The 17750-nt window shown below is 48.9% G+C and overlaps 1 protein-coding gene across 2 annotated transcripts in view; it reads right to left on the minus strand.

Moving 5' to 3' along the window:
• Positions 1 to 14109: 14109 nt before the first annotated feature.
• Positions 14110 to 17750, minus strand: part of DROSHA (drosha ribonuclease III) — a 692102-nt gene continuing 688461 nt past the window's right edge. For both annotated transcript variants that reach the window (XM_086965123.1, XM_086965122.1), the window contains exon 32: positions 14110 to 14666. In XM_086965123.1, coding sequence (XP_086821249.1) covers positions 14422 to 14666 — 245 coding nt within the window. In that variant the 3' untranslated portion in view covers positions 14110 to 14421. The remainder of the gene's footprint in view (positions 14667 to 17750) is intronic.

The following is a 17750-nucleotide window of genomic DNA, read 5'->3' on the forward strand; positions in this document are numbered from 1 at the left end:
GATCCAGAGGTGGAAAGAAGGTGGGCAAAGTGATGGTCTGCCTGTTGTGGCAGGGCTTGACAACCTTTGGCAAGAAAAAAGGACGGGTCCTGAGAACCATCTTGACTGGTAGAACAGAAAAGAAAGGAGGTTTAGAAGAAAGAGCCTGGAGCTCACTTACTCTTCTGGCAGAAGTGATAGATACCAGGAAAGCCGTCTTTAAGGTGAGAAGACGTAAGGGACAGTTATGAAGGGGCTCAAAGGGAGCGCACATCAGGTAAGTCAAGACAAGATTCAACTCCCACTGAGGCATTATGAAAGGCACGGGAGGAAACGTGTGTGTAATGCCTTTGAGGAAACGGTAAACAAACGGGGACTTGTTGTTGGGATATCCCCTGGCATGCCTCCACGATCCCGCCTCCCAGCTGACCCTCCCACACACGAAGAATAGACCATCCTCAGCCCGAGCCTTGCTGTGACCGCCTGGATTCCATCCTGAACGGCTGCTCCCCCATGCTCCCTTGCTCAATTTACTTACAGCACCCACACCGCAGCTGAAGCCCCTTGCACCCGCGACCTCCAGACTGCACCTGGTATTGTAGCGCCAAACAGATTAATCGCGCTTTGAAGCTTTTGCTCCTGTAACGCATTGGATACTTTGTTTCTCACTCATTTGCATCGCGCTTTGAAGCTTTTGCTCGTGTAACGCATTGGATACTTTGTTCCTTACTCATTTGCATCGCGCTTTGTGCTTGAAGACTTGGGAAAACATCGTGTATAATAGCTTGTTACACTTTAATTGCGATTAGAAGCTGTTCAACTTGTAGCGCTTTGGAAACCTTAGGGTGCTCTTTTGCTTAGCGCTTTGTATTTTTCCGCTCTAACATCAGTATTGTATTACGCTTTTAAGGCTGGTTATTTGGTGAATAGCGCTTTAAACTGAATTATTTTGTTATATCTAGGAGCCTTAGACTGCTTGCTGGCGTGCATTGTGCTGTTTTCACTTTCATTTCTGCCCTCCATTTTGTTGTTGGGATATCCCCTGGCCCGCCTCCACGATCCCGCCTCCCAGCTGACCCTCCCACGCTCCGCCCCCTCCACCTTCCATTTAATACAGATGGTCCCACGCGCTACGGCCCCTGGTCCTCGTAATGTCCACCCCTCCCGCATTACTTACGATGCCACCACCCTCCTAGCCCTTAACCCTGGCCGCTCCCCCATCTGCGTCCAAGCCGCTCCTGGACACACCCATGGACCCTTTTCCTGCAACTCCTGCAAGTTCGACGGCACCAAGAACAACTCCTCATCTACGAACACACAACAGATATCCGATCCCAACCACCTAAAATGCATCCTGCTCAACACCCGCTCGGTCCACAGACATGCCATTGATCTCTGGAATCTACTCGACACCATCTCTCCGGACGTCGCCTTCCTAACAGAAACATGGATGAATGCCTCTTCAGCCCCAGACATCACCATTGCCATCCCGGAAGGCTATAAGATCATTCGCAAGGACCGTTCCGGCCACACAGGAGGAGGCATCGCTATCGTCCATAAGAAATCCATCCGCATCTCAACCAGCTCAGACGTCAATCTCGCCAACTCTGAACACCTTCACTTCCAGATCCACATCGACCCCAAGACCACACTCAGAGGCACCCTCCTTTACAGGCCACCAGGACCCCGCGCACAATTTAGTGAAGACATCACGGACTTCATCACTCCACACGCACTCCCCTCCGAGGACTACATCCTTTTGGGAGACCTCAACTTTCACCTTGAAAAGAACAACGACCGCAACACCTCCACCCTTTTAGACAACCTCGCAAACCTCGGACTTAAACAACTTGTCACTACCTCCACCCACATCGCAGGTCACACACTCGACCCTATCTTCACCTCCAGCAAACATGTCTCCTTCAGCCACACCACAGCTCTCCTTTGGACGGACCACAGCTGCGTTCACTTCACCTACAACAAGCCCACATCCAACAACCACCCCCAACCCACTCTGCAAAGAAACTGGAACAAAATCACCATCGACCAGATCTCCTCATCGCTTCTTCAAAACCCCCCCGCCCACTCCTCAAACCCAGACCAAGCAGCCACCAACCTCACGCAATGGTTATCCAACAGCGCCGACATCCTAGCACCACTGAAAAAACGACAAATCACACTAGGCAGCAAGAAGGCCTCCTGGTTCAACGATGACCTTAAGAAATCCAAGAAACTCTGTCGCTCCCTCGAGAAGGCCTGGAAAAAAGACCCAACCACCAGCACCAAGGACGCCTTCAAAAACGCCACCCGCATACACCACCAACTAATCCGAAATGCCAAGAAAGCAGCTTTCAAGGACCGTCTAGATAACAACGCCCACAACAGCAAGGAATTATTCAACATCGTCAAGGAATTTACCAACCCCTCAGCCAACTCCAACGACATCACCCCCTCTCAAGCCCTCTGCGACTCCCTAGCCTCATTCTTCCACAACAAAATTGCAGACATCCACAACAGCTTCGACAACCAACCCGGAGACCAACCCACCCAATCCCCTGCAAGACCCCCCCTGAACATCCTCAATGACTGGAAGTCAATCTCCACTGAGGACACCATCCGTCTGATGAACTCTATCCACTCAGGATCCCCCACAGACCCTTGCCCTCACCACATCTTCAACAAAGCAGACTCCATTATTGCACCGCACCTCCGAGACATCATCAACTGCTCCCTCAACTCCGCAACCTTCCCGGAAAGCTGGAAACATGCCGAACTCAGCGCCCTCCTGAAGAAACCCACAGCTGACCCCACCGAACTCAAAAACTATCGCCCTATCTCACTCCTTCCATTCCCGGCCAAAGTCATCGAGAAAGTGGTCAACAACCAGCTCGCCGCATTCCTCGAAACCAACAAATCCCTCGACTCCTCACAATCCGGCTTCCGAGCCAAGCACAGTACCGAAACCGCCCTCATCGCAGCAACAGACGACATTCGAACTCTACTGGACAATGGAGACACAGTCGCCCTCATCCTCCTCGACCTCTCCGCAGCCTTCGACACAGTCTGTCATAGCACCCTTCTACAACGACTAAGAAACGTCGGAATCCAAGGAAAAGCACTGGAATGGATCACCTTGTTCCTCTCCGGAAGAACCCAGAGAGTCCGCCTTTCACCATTCAAGTCAGAGGCCACTGAAGTCATTTGCGGCGTACCCCAAGGGTCCTCACTCAGTCCCACCCTCTTCAACGTTTACATGAGCCCACTCGCGGACATCGTACGCCAACATAACCTCAACATCATCTCCTACGCCGACGACACTCAACTGATCCTATCACTCACCAGAGACCCTAACACGGCCAAAACCAACCTACACGAAGGAATGAAAGAAGTAGCCGAATGGATGAAGCACAGCCGCCTGAAACTGAACTCAGACAAAACAGAAGTCCTCATCTTAGGTACCTCCCCCTCCGCCTGGGACGACTCTTGGTGGCCAGAGGCCCTTGGAAAAGCACCCATCCCGACGGACCACGCACGGAACCTGGGCGTCATCCTGGATTCCTCACTCTCGATGAACAGACAAGTCAACGCCGTTTCTTCATCTTGCTTTAACATTCTTCGCATGCTCAAAAAAACATTTCGCTGGATCCCTACCGAAACTAGAAAAACAGTCACCCACGCTCTGGTCACGAGCCGACTGGACTACGGAAACGCCCTCTACGCCGGAACCACCGCAAAACTCCAGAAAAAACTACAACGCATCCAGAACGCCTCAGCCAGGCTCATATTAGACATCCCGCGTAAAGGACACATCTCTGATCACCTGAAAAACCTCCACTGGCTCCCCGTCAATAAGAGGATTACTTTCCGGCTCCTAACCCACGCACACAAAGCACTCTACGAAATCGGACCGAATGCCTCAACACACGACTATCCTTCTACACCCCCTCCCGCCAGCTACGATCCTCCAACCAAGCCCTTGCCACTGTACCTCGCATCAACAAAACCACCATGGGAGGTAGATCCTTCTCCTACCTAGCAGCTAAAACTTGGAACTCACTTCCCACTCACCTTCGCCTTACTCAGAACCACCTAGCATTCAGAAAGCAACTCAAAACGTGGATATTTGACAAATAACTCCCCACCCTTCCTCAAGCGCCTTGAGACCCTCTGGGTATGTAGCGCGCTATATAAATCTATTGACTTGACTTGACTTGATCAGGAAACCTCAGAAAGGCGGAGATGGCAGAAAGATAGCCTTTGATAGTGCCCAGAGCAGAGCCCTGCTGGGCCAAAGATCGAAGAAACAGAAGAACCGCGGAAAGAGGGGCAGAAAGGGGATCCACAGCCTTTGCTGTGCACCATGCCACAAATTAGTTTCACCTGCAGGCGTATACCGTTTTAGTGGAGGGACGCCTGGCTGCCAGAATGACATTGCAGACTTCAGAAGGTAGGTCGAAAGCTGTCAACTGTCGCCGCTCAAACTCCTCGCATGGAGGTGGAGGCTGGACAGGTTTGGGTGAAGGACCGTCCCCTGCTGCTGCGACAGAAGATCCTCCAGAAGAGGCAGTAGGATCGGGGGATCGATGCTCATACTGAGTAGCTCGGGATACCATACTCTTCTAGCCCAATCCAGAGCCACAAGAATAACTTGGGCCCAGTCGCGCCTGATCTTCTTCAGCACTCTGGGCAGAAGTGGTACAGGCGGAAAGGCGTACAACAGACCGCAACTCCACTCGCGACAAAAAGCGTCGCAGAGCGAGTGCCGCATTGGAGATTCCATCGTGCAGAACTGATGACATTGCGCGGTCCCTTCATTGGCGAATAGATCTAACCAAGGCTCTCCCCACTGCTTAAAAAGACCTTGCGCCACGTCAGAGTTCAGACGCCATTCGCGATCCATCAAGCACCGGCAGCTGAGTTTGTCCGCCCTGGCGTTTAGAGAACCTGCCAGGTGTTGAACCACCAAGGTAATACCTTGATGTTCTAGCTATGTCCAGAGGCGCAGAGCCTCCGGACATAGGGTCCAGGACCCCACCCACATGGTGGTGGTATTGTCCGTGACCACCTGCACTACACTTCCCCGGACTGAGGGAAGGAATGCCTGCAGTGCAAGTCGGATCGCCCGAAGCTCCAAAACTAGAACTTCAGGTCCCACTCCAGAGCCCGCATATGCCACCTGGTATGTTGCTCCAACAGGATGCAGGAGGCCATCAGGCCCAGGAGCCGGAGGGTCATCCTGACTGAAACCCGGGATAGAGGCTGAAACATCGGAATCATAGCCTGAATATCCCGGACTCGCTGCTCGGAGGATAGACCCGAAACTGCGACAAATCCAGAACCGCTCTGATGAAGGGGCGCTTCTGAGAGAGACTCAGGAGCGACTTTGGCATGTTGATGGAGTACTCCAGCAAATGCAGGAGGTCGGCCGTAGTCTGAAGGTGGGTGACGACTGCCTGGGGCTAGCCCACATTCAACAACCAGTCATTGAGGTAGGGGAAGACTGATACCCCTGACCTGCACAGATGAGCTGCGACGGCCGCCATCACTTTCGTGAACACCAGAGGGGCGCGGGTAAGGCCGAAGGGGAGCACAGTAAACTGAAAATGCTCCTGGCATACCTTGAACCGCAGGTAACGCTAGTGGGCAGGCGGGACGGGGATGTGAAAATATGCATCCTGCAAGTCCAATGCTACCATCCAGTCTCCAGGGTCGAGGGCAGCCAAGACCTGAGCCAGAGTTAGCATCTTGAACTTCTCCTTCCGGAGGAAGCGATTGACGTCCCGGATGTCCAAGATAGGCAGGCCCCCTTTGTCCTTCTAGGGGACCAGGAAGTAGTGGGAATAACAACCACTCCCTACTTCTGGTCCAGGAACGCACTCAATTGCCCCCTTGGCCAAGAGGTCTGTGACTTCCTGTCGGAGAAGAACCAAATGATCCCCGGACATGCGGCGACTCAGAGGTGGCATGGCTGGGGGGGGGGACCTTGGCAGATTATCAGCAGCACCCATTTGCCTGATGTAATATCGCACCAGCGGTTAAGGTGGTGGGGGAGCCTGCCACCCACCGGTGTGGGGTGCTCCCAGAAGCTTGGATTAGGAGGGCTTGGAGGTGGAAGCAGCGGGGGTGGAGGTGTACGGACCCGCACGCTGGTTCTCCGCCCCGCCCCTGCAGAAACCGCGACCACAGCCTCGCTGGGGCTGGTTCTGAACAGGACTGGTGGAGGGGCGTGTCTGGCTGCCTCGACCCTGGCCAGGAAAGGAACGAAAACCAGGAGTGGCCAAGATCTTAGTAGAAAGACCCAAGGACTTGGCCATAGCCCGCAAGTCTTTTAAGCGCTCCAGTGCACTGTCAGCCTTGCGCCAAACAGGCGGGTGCCATCAAAAGGCATGTCCATGAATGAACTTTGGACATCTGACGAGAACCCAGTCGAACGCAACCATGCGTGGCGCCGCAACGCCACAGTCGTACAAATCGCCTTGCCCAATGAGCCGGCGGTGTCCAACCCACACCAAATGACGAACTTAGCTGCATCCTTGCTTTCAGCAACTGCCTGAGAAAGGACAGCCTGCACCTCTTCAGGACACTGAGGCAACACCTGAGCAACGGCATCCCACACCGCGTGGGAGTAGCGGCCCAACAAGCAGGCGGTGTTTACCGACCCCAGCCCAGGCTAGCTGAAGAGAGCAACCGCTTCCCAAACTGGTCCAGCCTCTTAGAGTCCTTTCCCGGCGGGCAGTGGGAAGGCACTCTGCGAGGTCGAAGCCTGAATGACCAGGCTTTTAGGCGTAGGGTGAGAGGTCAAGAAAGCGGGGTCACCGGGACGGGGGTCTGGTGAACTTTTTATCCACCCGGGGGCCCCGTGGCTGGCCTCAACCAAGTGCCCGAGAGGACCTCTGTAAGGGCGTCATTAAAGGGAAGCAGTGGCTCAGACGACGTAGGCACCGTCTGGAGCACCTTGGTGAAGAGATTGGTCTTGAGGGCCACTGTGGGGAGGTCAAGGTTGAGGGCCTCAGCAGCCCGATGGAGCACAATCGGGTAGGAGGCACCTTCCTCCATTATAGGCGGGGGAGAGGCAAACCCGGGTAAGAGGAGACATCGAGGTCACCTGCATCCTCGAAGTCGTCCACCCAATCTTGTTCAGAGTCACATTGCCGAGCAAGTGGGTCCTCGGACCCTTCCCAGTCATCGTCCGCCTCTGGCGTAGAGGGGGCCGGTCACGGTGGCAGAGCCTGAGCCAGAGAGGTTAGGGGACGAACGGCATTGGGAACGGTGCCAGGAATGGAGTCGAGAACTGTGCCAGCTCCCAATGTGGATCCCAGGCCAGAACAAAATGGTCCGGGAACCAGGGCAAAGGTGGGATAAATGGCACCAAGTGCGGCGTCGGGGGTGGAGCCAAGGGTGGCACCGGGTTCTGGAGCCAAGGGTGGCGCCGGGGCTGGAAACCCGCACCTCGTGGCACAGAGGCCGGAGGCAGCGGCGCAGGATCCTGTGGTGCCGTGGCTGGAGCCGGTGGCGCAGATGCCGGGCCAGCAGGATCTGGACATTGGACCGCGGGGCCCGAAAGCGCGCCGGCGGAAGCCCGAGGCCTGTAAAGCGGGCCATAGCAGCAAGGAACTCTTGCATCTGTTCGGAATCACCGACGGACCCGGGTATGGCGGGTAGACCGCAGGACTTCCAGGCTCCAGAGGAGCCGCAGGGGCGAGGCCCCCGTCCCCCACGTCCACCTCCGAGGAGCGACAGGGGGACAGGGGGACGTCGGAGAGCGAACACGCTTCTTCAACTTCTTTTCATGGCAACGCTTACCGGAATCCTAAGGAGTCCGTGGAACGACGGCTCCAGCCTCTAGACCCGGAGCGGCGACATGACGAATGCTGGACCTCCAGCAACTTCCGATGCTGCTCCCGCAAGGCCTTGGGGGGGCCATGGAACGACAGTCGCGGCATACCCAGGAGTCGTGATTGGTCTCTAGGCAGTAGAGGCAAACGTTGTGGCGGTCCGCCACTGACCTATTTCGGCGACAGGCCCCACAAGACTTAAAGCCGGGCATCCCTACGTGCACCAGGAGAAAAAGTGGGGAGACAAGAGTCTCAAAATAGCGGTCAAAAAGTGACCAAGGTATGTGCTCAATCCAGATCTGCGCTTAATGGCGTGGAAAAAAAGAACCGACGTCAGCGTGCATGGGTGGCGCCTAAGTACACTCTGTGGCGTCATCTTGGCGCTGACGAAGCCAGTGACGGACGGGGAGCCTCAGGACGCCACCTACTGACGTGCAGGGGTACTGCTAAGCAAAAACTTTCAGGATCCAGTCTGACGCTTGGGGATATTCTAAGGTAAGGAATCTATCACTAACATGTCCCTTTCAGATATACGGCGACTCCTGGATGTTATGGATTCCAAAGAATACGACATACCAGAGGCAGCAGTGTTCGCGGTAGACATTGAGAAGCCTTTGATAGTCTGGAGTGACCCTTCCTGTAGGAGATCCTGTCTGCGAAAGGGTTGGGGGGAGACTTCCTGGCGTGGGTAAAACTGCTTTATGCAAGCCCCACACCCAGCGTACGTACCGGGAAAACTATTTCGCTAAGGCAGGCAGTAGAGTGGGGCATGAGGCAGGGGTGCCCCGTCTCTCCACTGCTGTTTGCCCTTGCCATGGAGACCCTGGCTTGCAGGGCGAGGAGCGGGCAAGACCACAGTGGTTTGTGGCTCGGGGACACGAGGCATTACATAGCTCTGTACGCGGATGACCTCCTGTTATTCCTCCACAATACATCCATGGAGCTGACGGAAGCGTGGTCCATGCTGGCTCAGTTTGGCAAGCTATCCGGTCTTAAGGTCAACTGGCAGAAATCTAAACTGTTCCCCATGACGCCCAACAGACCCTTGCCGCTTGACCTAGGGAACCTGCAGTGGGAGCCTAGCTGCCTGCCATACTTAAGGGGTAAAATATACCATGGCCCTCTGAGCTGTTAGAGGGCAAGGTAGGTAGAGCGATACGCCCAATCCGGTCCTCTATAGATTTCTGGAGGAATTTAACGCTCTCTGTAGCTGGACGAATAGCAGTCCTGAAGTTGGTGGCACTCCCACGACTGTTGTAATTTTTTGGAACCCTCCTGGCGTGGATCCCGCAAGCGGCATGTAGGGACGTTGATTTAATAATTGTGTCCTTCTTTTGGGGTATGGGACGCAGGAGGGTAGCACTGACCACGTTGCAGCACCCCATGGCTGAGGGAGGCTTAGCAGTCCCGGGCTTCGAAGGATACTACATAGCAGCTCAACTGAACTGGCTGATCCAGTGGCTGGCAGCCAGAAGGAACCCCGATAGAGAGCAGTGCCCCTTTGTGCCGACTGCCCCAACGCTTGTGAAAATACTACTGAGGGTACAGAGGAACTCATCGGGAGACACAGCAAAAATCAGGGTGGTGAAGTGTATTTGGGCTCCTTATCTGAGGCGAGTGGGTGCCAGAATACCCTATTCTCCGGACCTACCCATAGCTCTGCTTTGCTGCCTCCCACAGGGAGAACACTGGGCGGTGCTGAAGGATTGCGAAGAGGCAGGTCTGAAAGTGATGGGGGCTCTTCACCAGGACTCAGAACTGCTCCCTTTTGAAGAGCACAAACTGAATAGGACTGAGGCCAGTTCCTAAAGCATAGAGTTCTCACGCGGAGGATAAAGAAGCACTGGGGCACGGGCAGTGCAGAACCCAAAGCGCTCGCGGGATGCCGGGTACGTCACACTCTCGACGGGATCAAAACAGTTTCCTGCCTTTACAAGGCGATCAAGCAAGACATACAAAGACCATTAGACCGCTTGCGAGTGCAATGGGAGGAGGACCTGGGAAGACAGATCCCTGAGAAAGACTGGGATTGATAGTGGAAAGAACCCCGATGGCATCCAGAAACGCGCTGTTCAAACTAAATAAACTACTACATGCTCCACAAAGCATATCTTACCCCGTCCTGAATAAGGCTGTACTTTGGAGTAGACTCAGTAGTATGCCCTAGATGCGGGGAGAGAAAAGCCCACATTCTGCACATGTTTTGGGACTGCCCTACCTTGCATACATTTTGGGAGGAGGTACGACGCACAATAGGCGACGCCATAGACAAGGAGCTGCCGCAAACCCCAGACCACTACCTGCAAGGGTGGTTCCCACACATACCCAAACTCAAAATGACAGGGAAATTTCAAGACTTCGCACACATCCTGGCCAAATGGGAGATAGCTAGGAACTGGAAAACTCCAGGGAGACCGCGGGTGGGAACATGGAAAAAGGAATTTGAAAAATGGGCGGGCGGAAGGAAGACTCTTACTTAGAGAAACAACGCGGGTTATAGGTAACATAGACCGAGCAAGAGCATGGGAGCACCTAGTGGGAGAATTAATAGCTAATGAGCATAGATCCAGTGGAGCGGAATACCCACAGCCTGTGGCACCAGACCGAGAAAAGGGGGGGGGGGGGGCGTGGGGGAGTGAATTGGCAGACCCGGACAGGTTGACTAGAAGATGCCATTATAGCAACATGTGCACTTTAACACCTAGAATCAAGGGAAGGTCCACAGCGCGAGCGCAATGCCTGACTAAACAATCATTTGGAACCAACTGCAACTCAAGGGAGGGGAGAGTTTCTTAGTATTAATATTAGAGTTTGCCAGAAGGTATATGCCTAATTGTACATGCATAACGTTGATGGAAATTAATGTATGCTAGGATTGTTTGAAAACCCAATACAATCTGTTGTTTTTTTTTAAATCATGGTGATGTAAACAAATAGAATCTCACACAAATAAATCATGAGGTGTAGACATTCAATCTAACTCATGGGCACATCATGGTGGTGTAGACAAATGCAATCTCACATCATGGTGGTGTAGACAAATAGACATTTTGTTTCTGTCTTATTTTCTGTTTTTTCGAATTCAGATTTTACCCCTGCATGCGGACAAGCAGTCATTTAAATCCAAATTATAAAATAACAGAGGTTCAACTAAGAGCAGGTCATTCCAGAACATTAGAAAAACTGTCTCAAAAGCATTTAAATCCTAGAAGTCAAATGAAGAGACCATGAAAACTTATCAAAATCTAATCTCCGAGAGAAACAATTGTAAGCTTAGGGACATTATGCTTCTGAGTTTGTGGGGAAAAATGACTGATGAACTAAACCTAAAAATTATTACACAACAACAAAGTGGAAAATAATTTTGGACCGCACAGGAACAGTTACGCTCATTGGCTGAGAGCTTTACAGGATGAGACGGTCAATGTCTTCATGGATGTGTTCATGGACTATCAAACGTCCTTCTTGATTGGAACATATAAGAATATATGGATTCCTAGCACGACAACAGGCTTGAAAATCAATTAACATACACGACCGTAAAATTGGGAGCACATAGAAACAGATTAAATGCCAGTATTAAGAACTGCACTTACCTTACACAAAAACGATTCAGTGCAGTCTAGGAGAATGTTATGTTTGCGCAGTTTGTTGTGTGCAGCATCTTCAAAACCGCAAATTATTTTCAGCTTGGTGTGGGAAAAATTGAAGTTAATGCCATTTGCAACAATGATTAATGTACCACTCATTTATTTTTTCATGGTGCTCTATACTGTTCGCATTTCAACAGCCACTTTAGCCGCATCTCAACCCGAACAATCTATACCATCTTGATTGTATTCCTTTCTCCTCCTTTGCTTTGTGGACCTTCACCTGGAATATAACATTTCAGAGAAGACTTTTGTCCGTAAGAGCAATGTGGCAGCAGTAGACTGGATGTCCCCCCATATGTCTGCTGACAAAAGCCTTTTGGACTCTTAATGCCTCCTACCACAATGAGGCTTTGGTGCAGTGTGCAATGCACTTGAGAACCAGTACTTATTCAGGTGTTTCGCCCATTTCTTGTCAAAACAGTCGTTTCGTGCCACAACATACTGTTGGAATGTGACAGGACCATCTTACAATGCCTACCCAATACTGCATCTTTAAGCATCCCAGAATCTACTCCATGCTGCACACATTCTCTACCTGGAATTCCATCAAAGGACTCACAATGCTTGCTGTCCCATTGAATACCCAATATCATCCAGTCAGAAAGTCTGGCTGTTGTGTGTATACATTACTATTACTTTAAGAGGACCCACTATTCTACAGATTAAGGAGTATAGACACTGGAAGACTGTAGACCGACTTGTTGCTTGGCTGATCGGCATCACATTTCCACCTCACGTCTTGATTTAAAAGGGACGCTGCCTTGTTTGCTTTTGCAGCCACGCACATCTCAGATTTCTTGGCCCTGTAACTTATAATACATCGCAATTACTGCATTTCCTATGACTGTTACGTTACCTAGTTTTAATAGACTTTACGCTTGTAAGGACGTTATCTACCAGTGAACCCCCCAGGCTGGACCTTACAATACATGGCGACGAACCAGACTGTGCTGATGTAATTACGGCTAATTTGCATAATTGTTATGCAGCAGGAATTGACTAAATTATGCCATAAGAAAAGGCAAATTCTGCAGCATAATGCAGTACATTTTGTGATTGTATTATTTTGTCATTTTTACACATATAAACAGTCTGTACATACTTTTTATATCACCGTTTACTATTAGCTCGACAGAAATTGGCCACATTCTCCCAGGACATTTTGCCTAAGTGTTGGTCCTGTCCTTGCCAATCTGCTCATTTACTTCATATGTTTTCCACTGCCCCAACATTGCTTCCTTTTGGCAATTGATGTGGTCCCGCTTGCACAAAATGTTTGGTTTCACACTCCCTTTCTCCCTTTCCAACGTCCTTTTGGATTCTTTGTCTCCTGATTTACCACTCTCCCCTTCTAACTATAAGTTGCTTGACTTATTTTTGGCCATAGCCTTTCATCTGATTACCTCCAATTGGAAAGATTCTACCAAAGTCAGTTATTCAGCTTGGTGGAATTCTATTTGTTTTCACCATAGGCTTGATACCAATTATGTTACCCCTGTTTCCTTAGCTGTTAAACTAGACCTATTTTGGATTCCTCGTACTACCTACCTCTCCAAAACCTCTCCCTCTCCTCAAAATACTATTGTTACCCACCAAAATCCATCTGATGATGTTCATAAGCCGCCATGATTTTGCTTATTTATCTTTTTCCTTCGATTTATAAAGTTTATGCTTATTTATTACTCGCTGTCAATTGTATACATTTTATTCAAGTTTTAATATCTGCATACAATGTTATATTTTATGAAATGTTCATACTTCACTTCCCTTTTTGTTTTGTTTCCTTTCCCCCCCTTGTTTTCCTTTTCCATGACTTAGATATAGGTGTTTATTGATTCCGTTTTATTATGCCTTCTCAATTTTATTTTTGTATCTCATATACCTTTCATTGATTGAGTGTATTACATTCTGTATTCTATGCTATGTTTTGGTTTCAATAAACTTGAACTTTAAAAAAAAACAGTCTGGACAAATATTTCACTTGGTTAGTCCCAATTTAAAACCCAAGGCAACAAGAAAAGGAAAGATGACCAGTCCAACTTTGCAAAGTGCTTTCCATCGCACAATGATGTTGCCAGATTTTTACAAACTTTTGACTGTCTAAACTAGACACAAAAATGTGTTTTTTGTTAAAATCTGCAGATTATGCCACATATGGATTATGTGGCAAATCTACAATTATGTGGAAACACGGAGGTCCACAGAATACCATGATTTTTGTGTCCTTGCTTATTTAATCTGTGAAATCCTCATCACTTAAAAAAAAAAACTGAGTGCCAGTAAAGGGCAGAACATATACAAAAACACAAAGAAAATAAAACGGCATCACATAAGTGGGTCTCTCAGGCTTAGGATGTCCCACATTTGTTTACTAAGCACAACTGACTAGCATTTTTGCCGAGTTAATTTCTGTTTTTTTCATTTCATACACCTCTACACACATTTTCTAACCGACATTTGGTATCTTGTTTGGTCACACTGATCTGATCTGTTTCTTTAGTTTTTTACTGGAACCCTTACAGCATTGTCAACCAATTCTTTGGGCGTTGCGTACATGCCAGATTAAAATACTGAGAACAGAAAGAGTAATCCGCAATAATAGGTGAAACTGATTATCACAAAAAACGAATCAACTCACCACATGTGTTTTATAATAAAGATTCTGAAATATAATTTATTGCGCTCAAAAACAAACCCTAACGGACAAATGCCCTTACAAAAACACAAATAAAAAAACTTTAATTTAAGAGCTTTAAAAACACTTAATAAACACTTTACATTTCAAGACCGAGTCAAATAAAATGTTCCTTGTGGCAGAAAATGTACATGATTTGTGCGAGTGTTCATGTGGTGCGTTTCCTTCTCTGGCAGCATACAAACAAGTGTTTCATATCTCAAGGGATGAAGTCAAACGACTTAGGCACGTCAAAGTGGCGCTTCCTCTGCGCCATGTTTCATCTTCCCACTCGCGGGGTTACAGTCACATTTTTATTACTCCGATTGTCCGTTTCTCCCTTTTTATTATCTCTTTTCCTCTTTTCGCCCTTTTTCCTCAGTTCGGGCCTTTTCCTCAGTTCGCCTCTTTTCCTTTTGTTGCCTTTGCGGCCCTTTTCCTCAGCCACTCCTCGGATTTCTTTTAATTCGTTTTTGTATTTGCGTTCAATGAAGCGTTTCTGATAGGCCAATTGTGGGAAGTTATCTGCAAGAGGACGACATATTTCACGTTAAAATAAAGCCTTCAAACTGTGCACAACAGAAACCTTAATGTTTCCCCTTTTTACCTATACACTAAAAAAACTAAGCTGACCAGATTAGATAACCCCAAAGACAAATGAATACCTTTCACCTCTAAAGAACAGTCACGTAGAGTCCCGTTTCTGCCATGGAAACGTTAAACTATCTGATACCATGCATCCAGGGATCTGATTGGTGTTTTAAGTCAGTGCATTACATGCAAGGAAGGGTATACGCGTGAAATATTAGACGTGCTAGTGTTGCATCGTCATGCTTTATCAACAATCTCATCGAGGGCCTGCGTTAAGAATTAAGATACATAACAATAAAGAATGCACAAATTGTGTAGATATTTTTGGGATCCTATTTTGTGCAAAACCTCTGAGAGCGACATCTGTACGCCGCAGCACTTTAAACTGCACAAGTCTCTCACGGAATAGATTGTTGTACTTGGCCATTCAGTGAATGATGTGCCAGTGCAAAAACTCAGGTCACATCAAAGAGAAATACATTAATTGAGGCCTATTTTCGGCGATTGTTAGGAATGCAGGACTGGGAAAAGAGAACAGTTCTGTTTCTCTAAACTGTTCATTCTCTTTAAATGATACATTCTTAGATTATTTTCGAGCCTCAAACTCTGCTCGGTTTTAACCAAAGTGAAAAATATGAAGGGCTACTAAATTGGCACGTGAGGCACTTGACACTTTTCTACTTCCACAGAGTTAGCAATTTGCAGGCATATTGCTTACAAATTCAAGCTGCATAGTCACACTTCTGATGCGTTACAAAAAACGTCAATTAAAAGTACGGGTCAATTAAATAGCCTGTGGCGACCATTCAGGAAGGAGCGTGTACCCAGTCCTTTACTTGAGTTGTGTTCCAGCTATCACTAAATGAGACAACTACCTGTATTACTTCTGTGCTTTATAGAAGGGGAAGAACAAACAGAACACTCACATGTAGTGCCAAACGAAGTTAAAACAAATAAAGGTTCCATGGCCTTAGAAATGGAAGGATATAACCCATTCAAGAGTGAAGAAAAAGAAGAAATGTTCTAGGAGCAGGATATAGAGATTGATAGGAGGGAAGACATCTAATAAAGAGGAGGAGTGTTATAGGCCAGAAAGCCATCCAATCATTAGCCAGGGGCTCACCCAAAGCCCTCAAAGGGTGCACTGCTGTCTGAGCAGTCTGCAGCTGTCTGAGCAGGGCTGCAAAAAGAAAGACTGGAAATCTGAATGTGTTAGAATAGCATCTAGAAAAAGAAGCTTAACCCCCTTTTGGAATGGCACGTTCAAGTATGCTGCATCACCTTGATTTTGCTGTCTTATCTCGTTTGTGTTACAGTCTGACCTTCACAGCATTGCATATGCACTCCCACCTCTTATCAGACACACAGCATTCTCGGTGCATTAACATTTTTACAAGCACCTCTGCAATCTACCTAGTAGAGTATTTGGGGAAAACAGTTTCAGATGGTTAATAGAGATGGCATTCTTGTTGGATGTCTGTTGCCAAGGCCTTAACTCAAACAATGGAAGACCGCTCCGAAGCCGATTCTATACTGCATATCAGGGAGAGGACCATGGATCAGAATCTGGAAGCCATTTTTCATTTGATGGAGTGCCCTCCGATGATGACTTGTCTTCCAGTGATTCTGAGGAACAATGGCCAGGGCAGTTGTGATGTCACTTAACAAGCACAAACCGTGCAGCTGAGAGACAGTGGTAGCGTAGCCAAATCTGGAGTGCAGGCAGGTACCACACAGGGCACATGGAGTGGGATAATTTGACAGCCCCTTAATATATTTGCTTTTCTATTTCAGTGGCAGACGCCACAAAGAAACAAGCATTTGCAATGCAATAGGTCTCGCCTTTGAGAGAGTTTCAGCTATTGTCATTGTAAATGACAATGCCTTTCAAAGGCGAGACCTATTGCATTGCAAATGCTAGGGGTAGCTGTGCACTTTATAGGTTTCTAAATAATAATAATAATAATAATAATAATAATAATAATAATAATAACATGCCAGTGGTAATGGAAACAGAGCAATGATGAGATGGTTGGAAGTTGGTTCTACACATATGGAAGGTGACACTAAAGTTACTCCTTTTCTTGTGCTTAAGATGTATTATACTGTCTTGTCAGTTGAGATGGACCTAGTACACGAAGCAAGAAGTGTGACAAGTACCTGCACTTAACAACAAGGCACAGGGAAAGATTTCCCTTGAATCACAGGATGCTTGAGCCGCCCACCACGCTCGATCGTAGGTCCCTCGCTTGAAGGTCGGCCACTCTAGCCGTTACGCCACATCAGTCTGGCATACTTACAACATGAACCTTGAGGATTTCCTGTAGGAGGAGTGGAAACTGTACATAGACCTTATTCAGAAAAATACTCGTGAATTGTACTAGAGACCTAATTCACTTTACACTCTCGAAGTCAACTTACACTCTCGACACATCTAAGCTCGAGCACTTGCTTCTGTTAAAAGCAGTTCTTCTTCTGCAGACCTGCCCGTGTACTCGTCATGCCTTCGCCAGGGTGCATCCATTATAAATGCAGCACCTTATCCACTGTGCACGCTTTTATTGCTGTTCCAGGGTCCGGACTACAGATCCCAGACTGCCTTGCGGCTTGAATGGAGCTGTGCTTCCACAGCGGGAATCTTCGCCCGGAAGAGATCGGACTAGGTCTCTAGTGTCAGGTGGGCGGGAAATCCCTCCACCGCGCAAGCGAGGTGTGACCCTTCTGACCTCTGCTGTGGTGCCATTAATGAGGGGGATCTCGAAAATGGCGGCTGAAATGTCGTGTATGTGCGGCCACAAACCAGGGGCAGATATGAGCGACCCCCACTGGAGCCCGGCTTATGCTGCGCGGACTCTGCAGACTGGGGGGGGTGGGGTCCTCAAAGGAGGGCTCGGGAACCGACAGAGGCACAAAACAACCGAGCATGCCCTGGGCTTGCCTCTAGCTGCAGTGGACTCGGGCCGCCAAGCGTTTGGGAGGGGGAGGGGGGGGCTGAGCTGAACCTATTGCCCGATGATC

Source organism: Lissotriton vulgaris, chromosome 4_1, assembly GCF_964263255.1.
Source record: "Lissotriton vulgaris chromosome 4_1, aLisVul1.2, whole genome shotgun sequence".
In the NCBI taxonomy this organism is placed as follows: Eukaryota; Metazoa; Chordata; class Amphibia; order Caudata; family Salamandridae; genus Lissotriton; species Lissotriton vulgaris.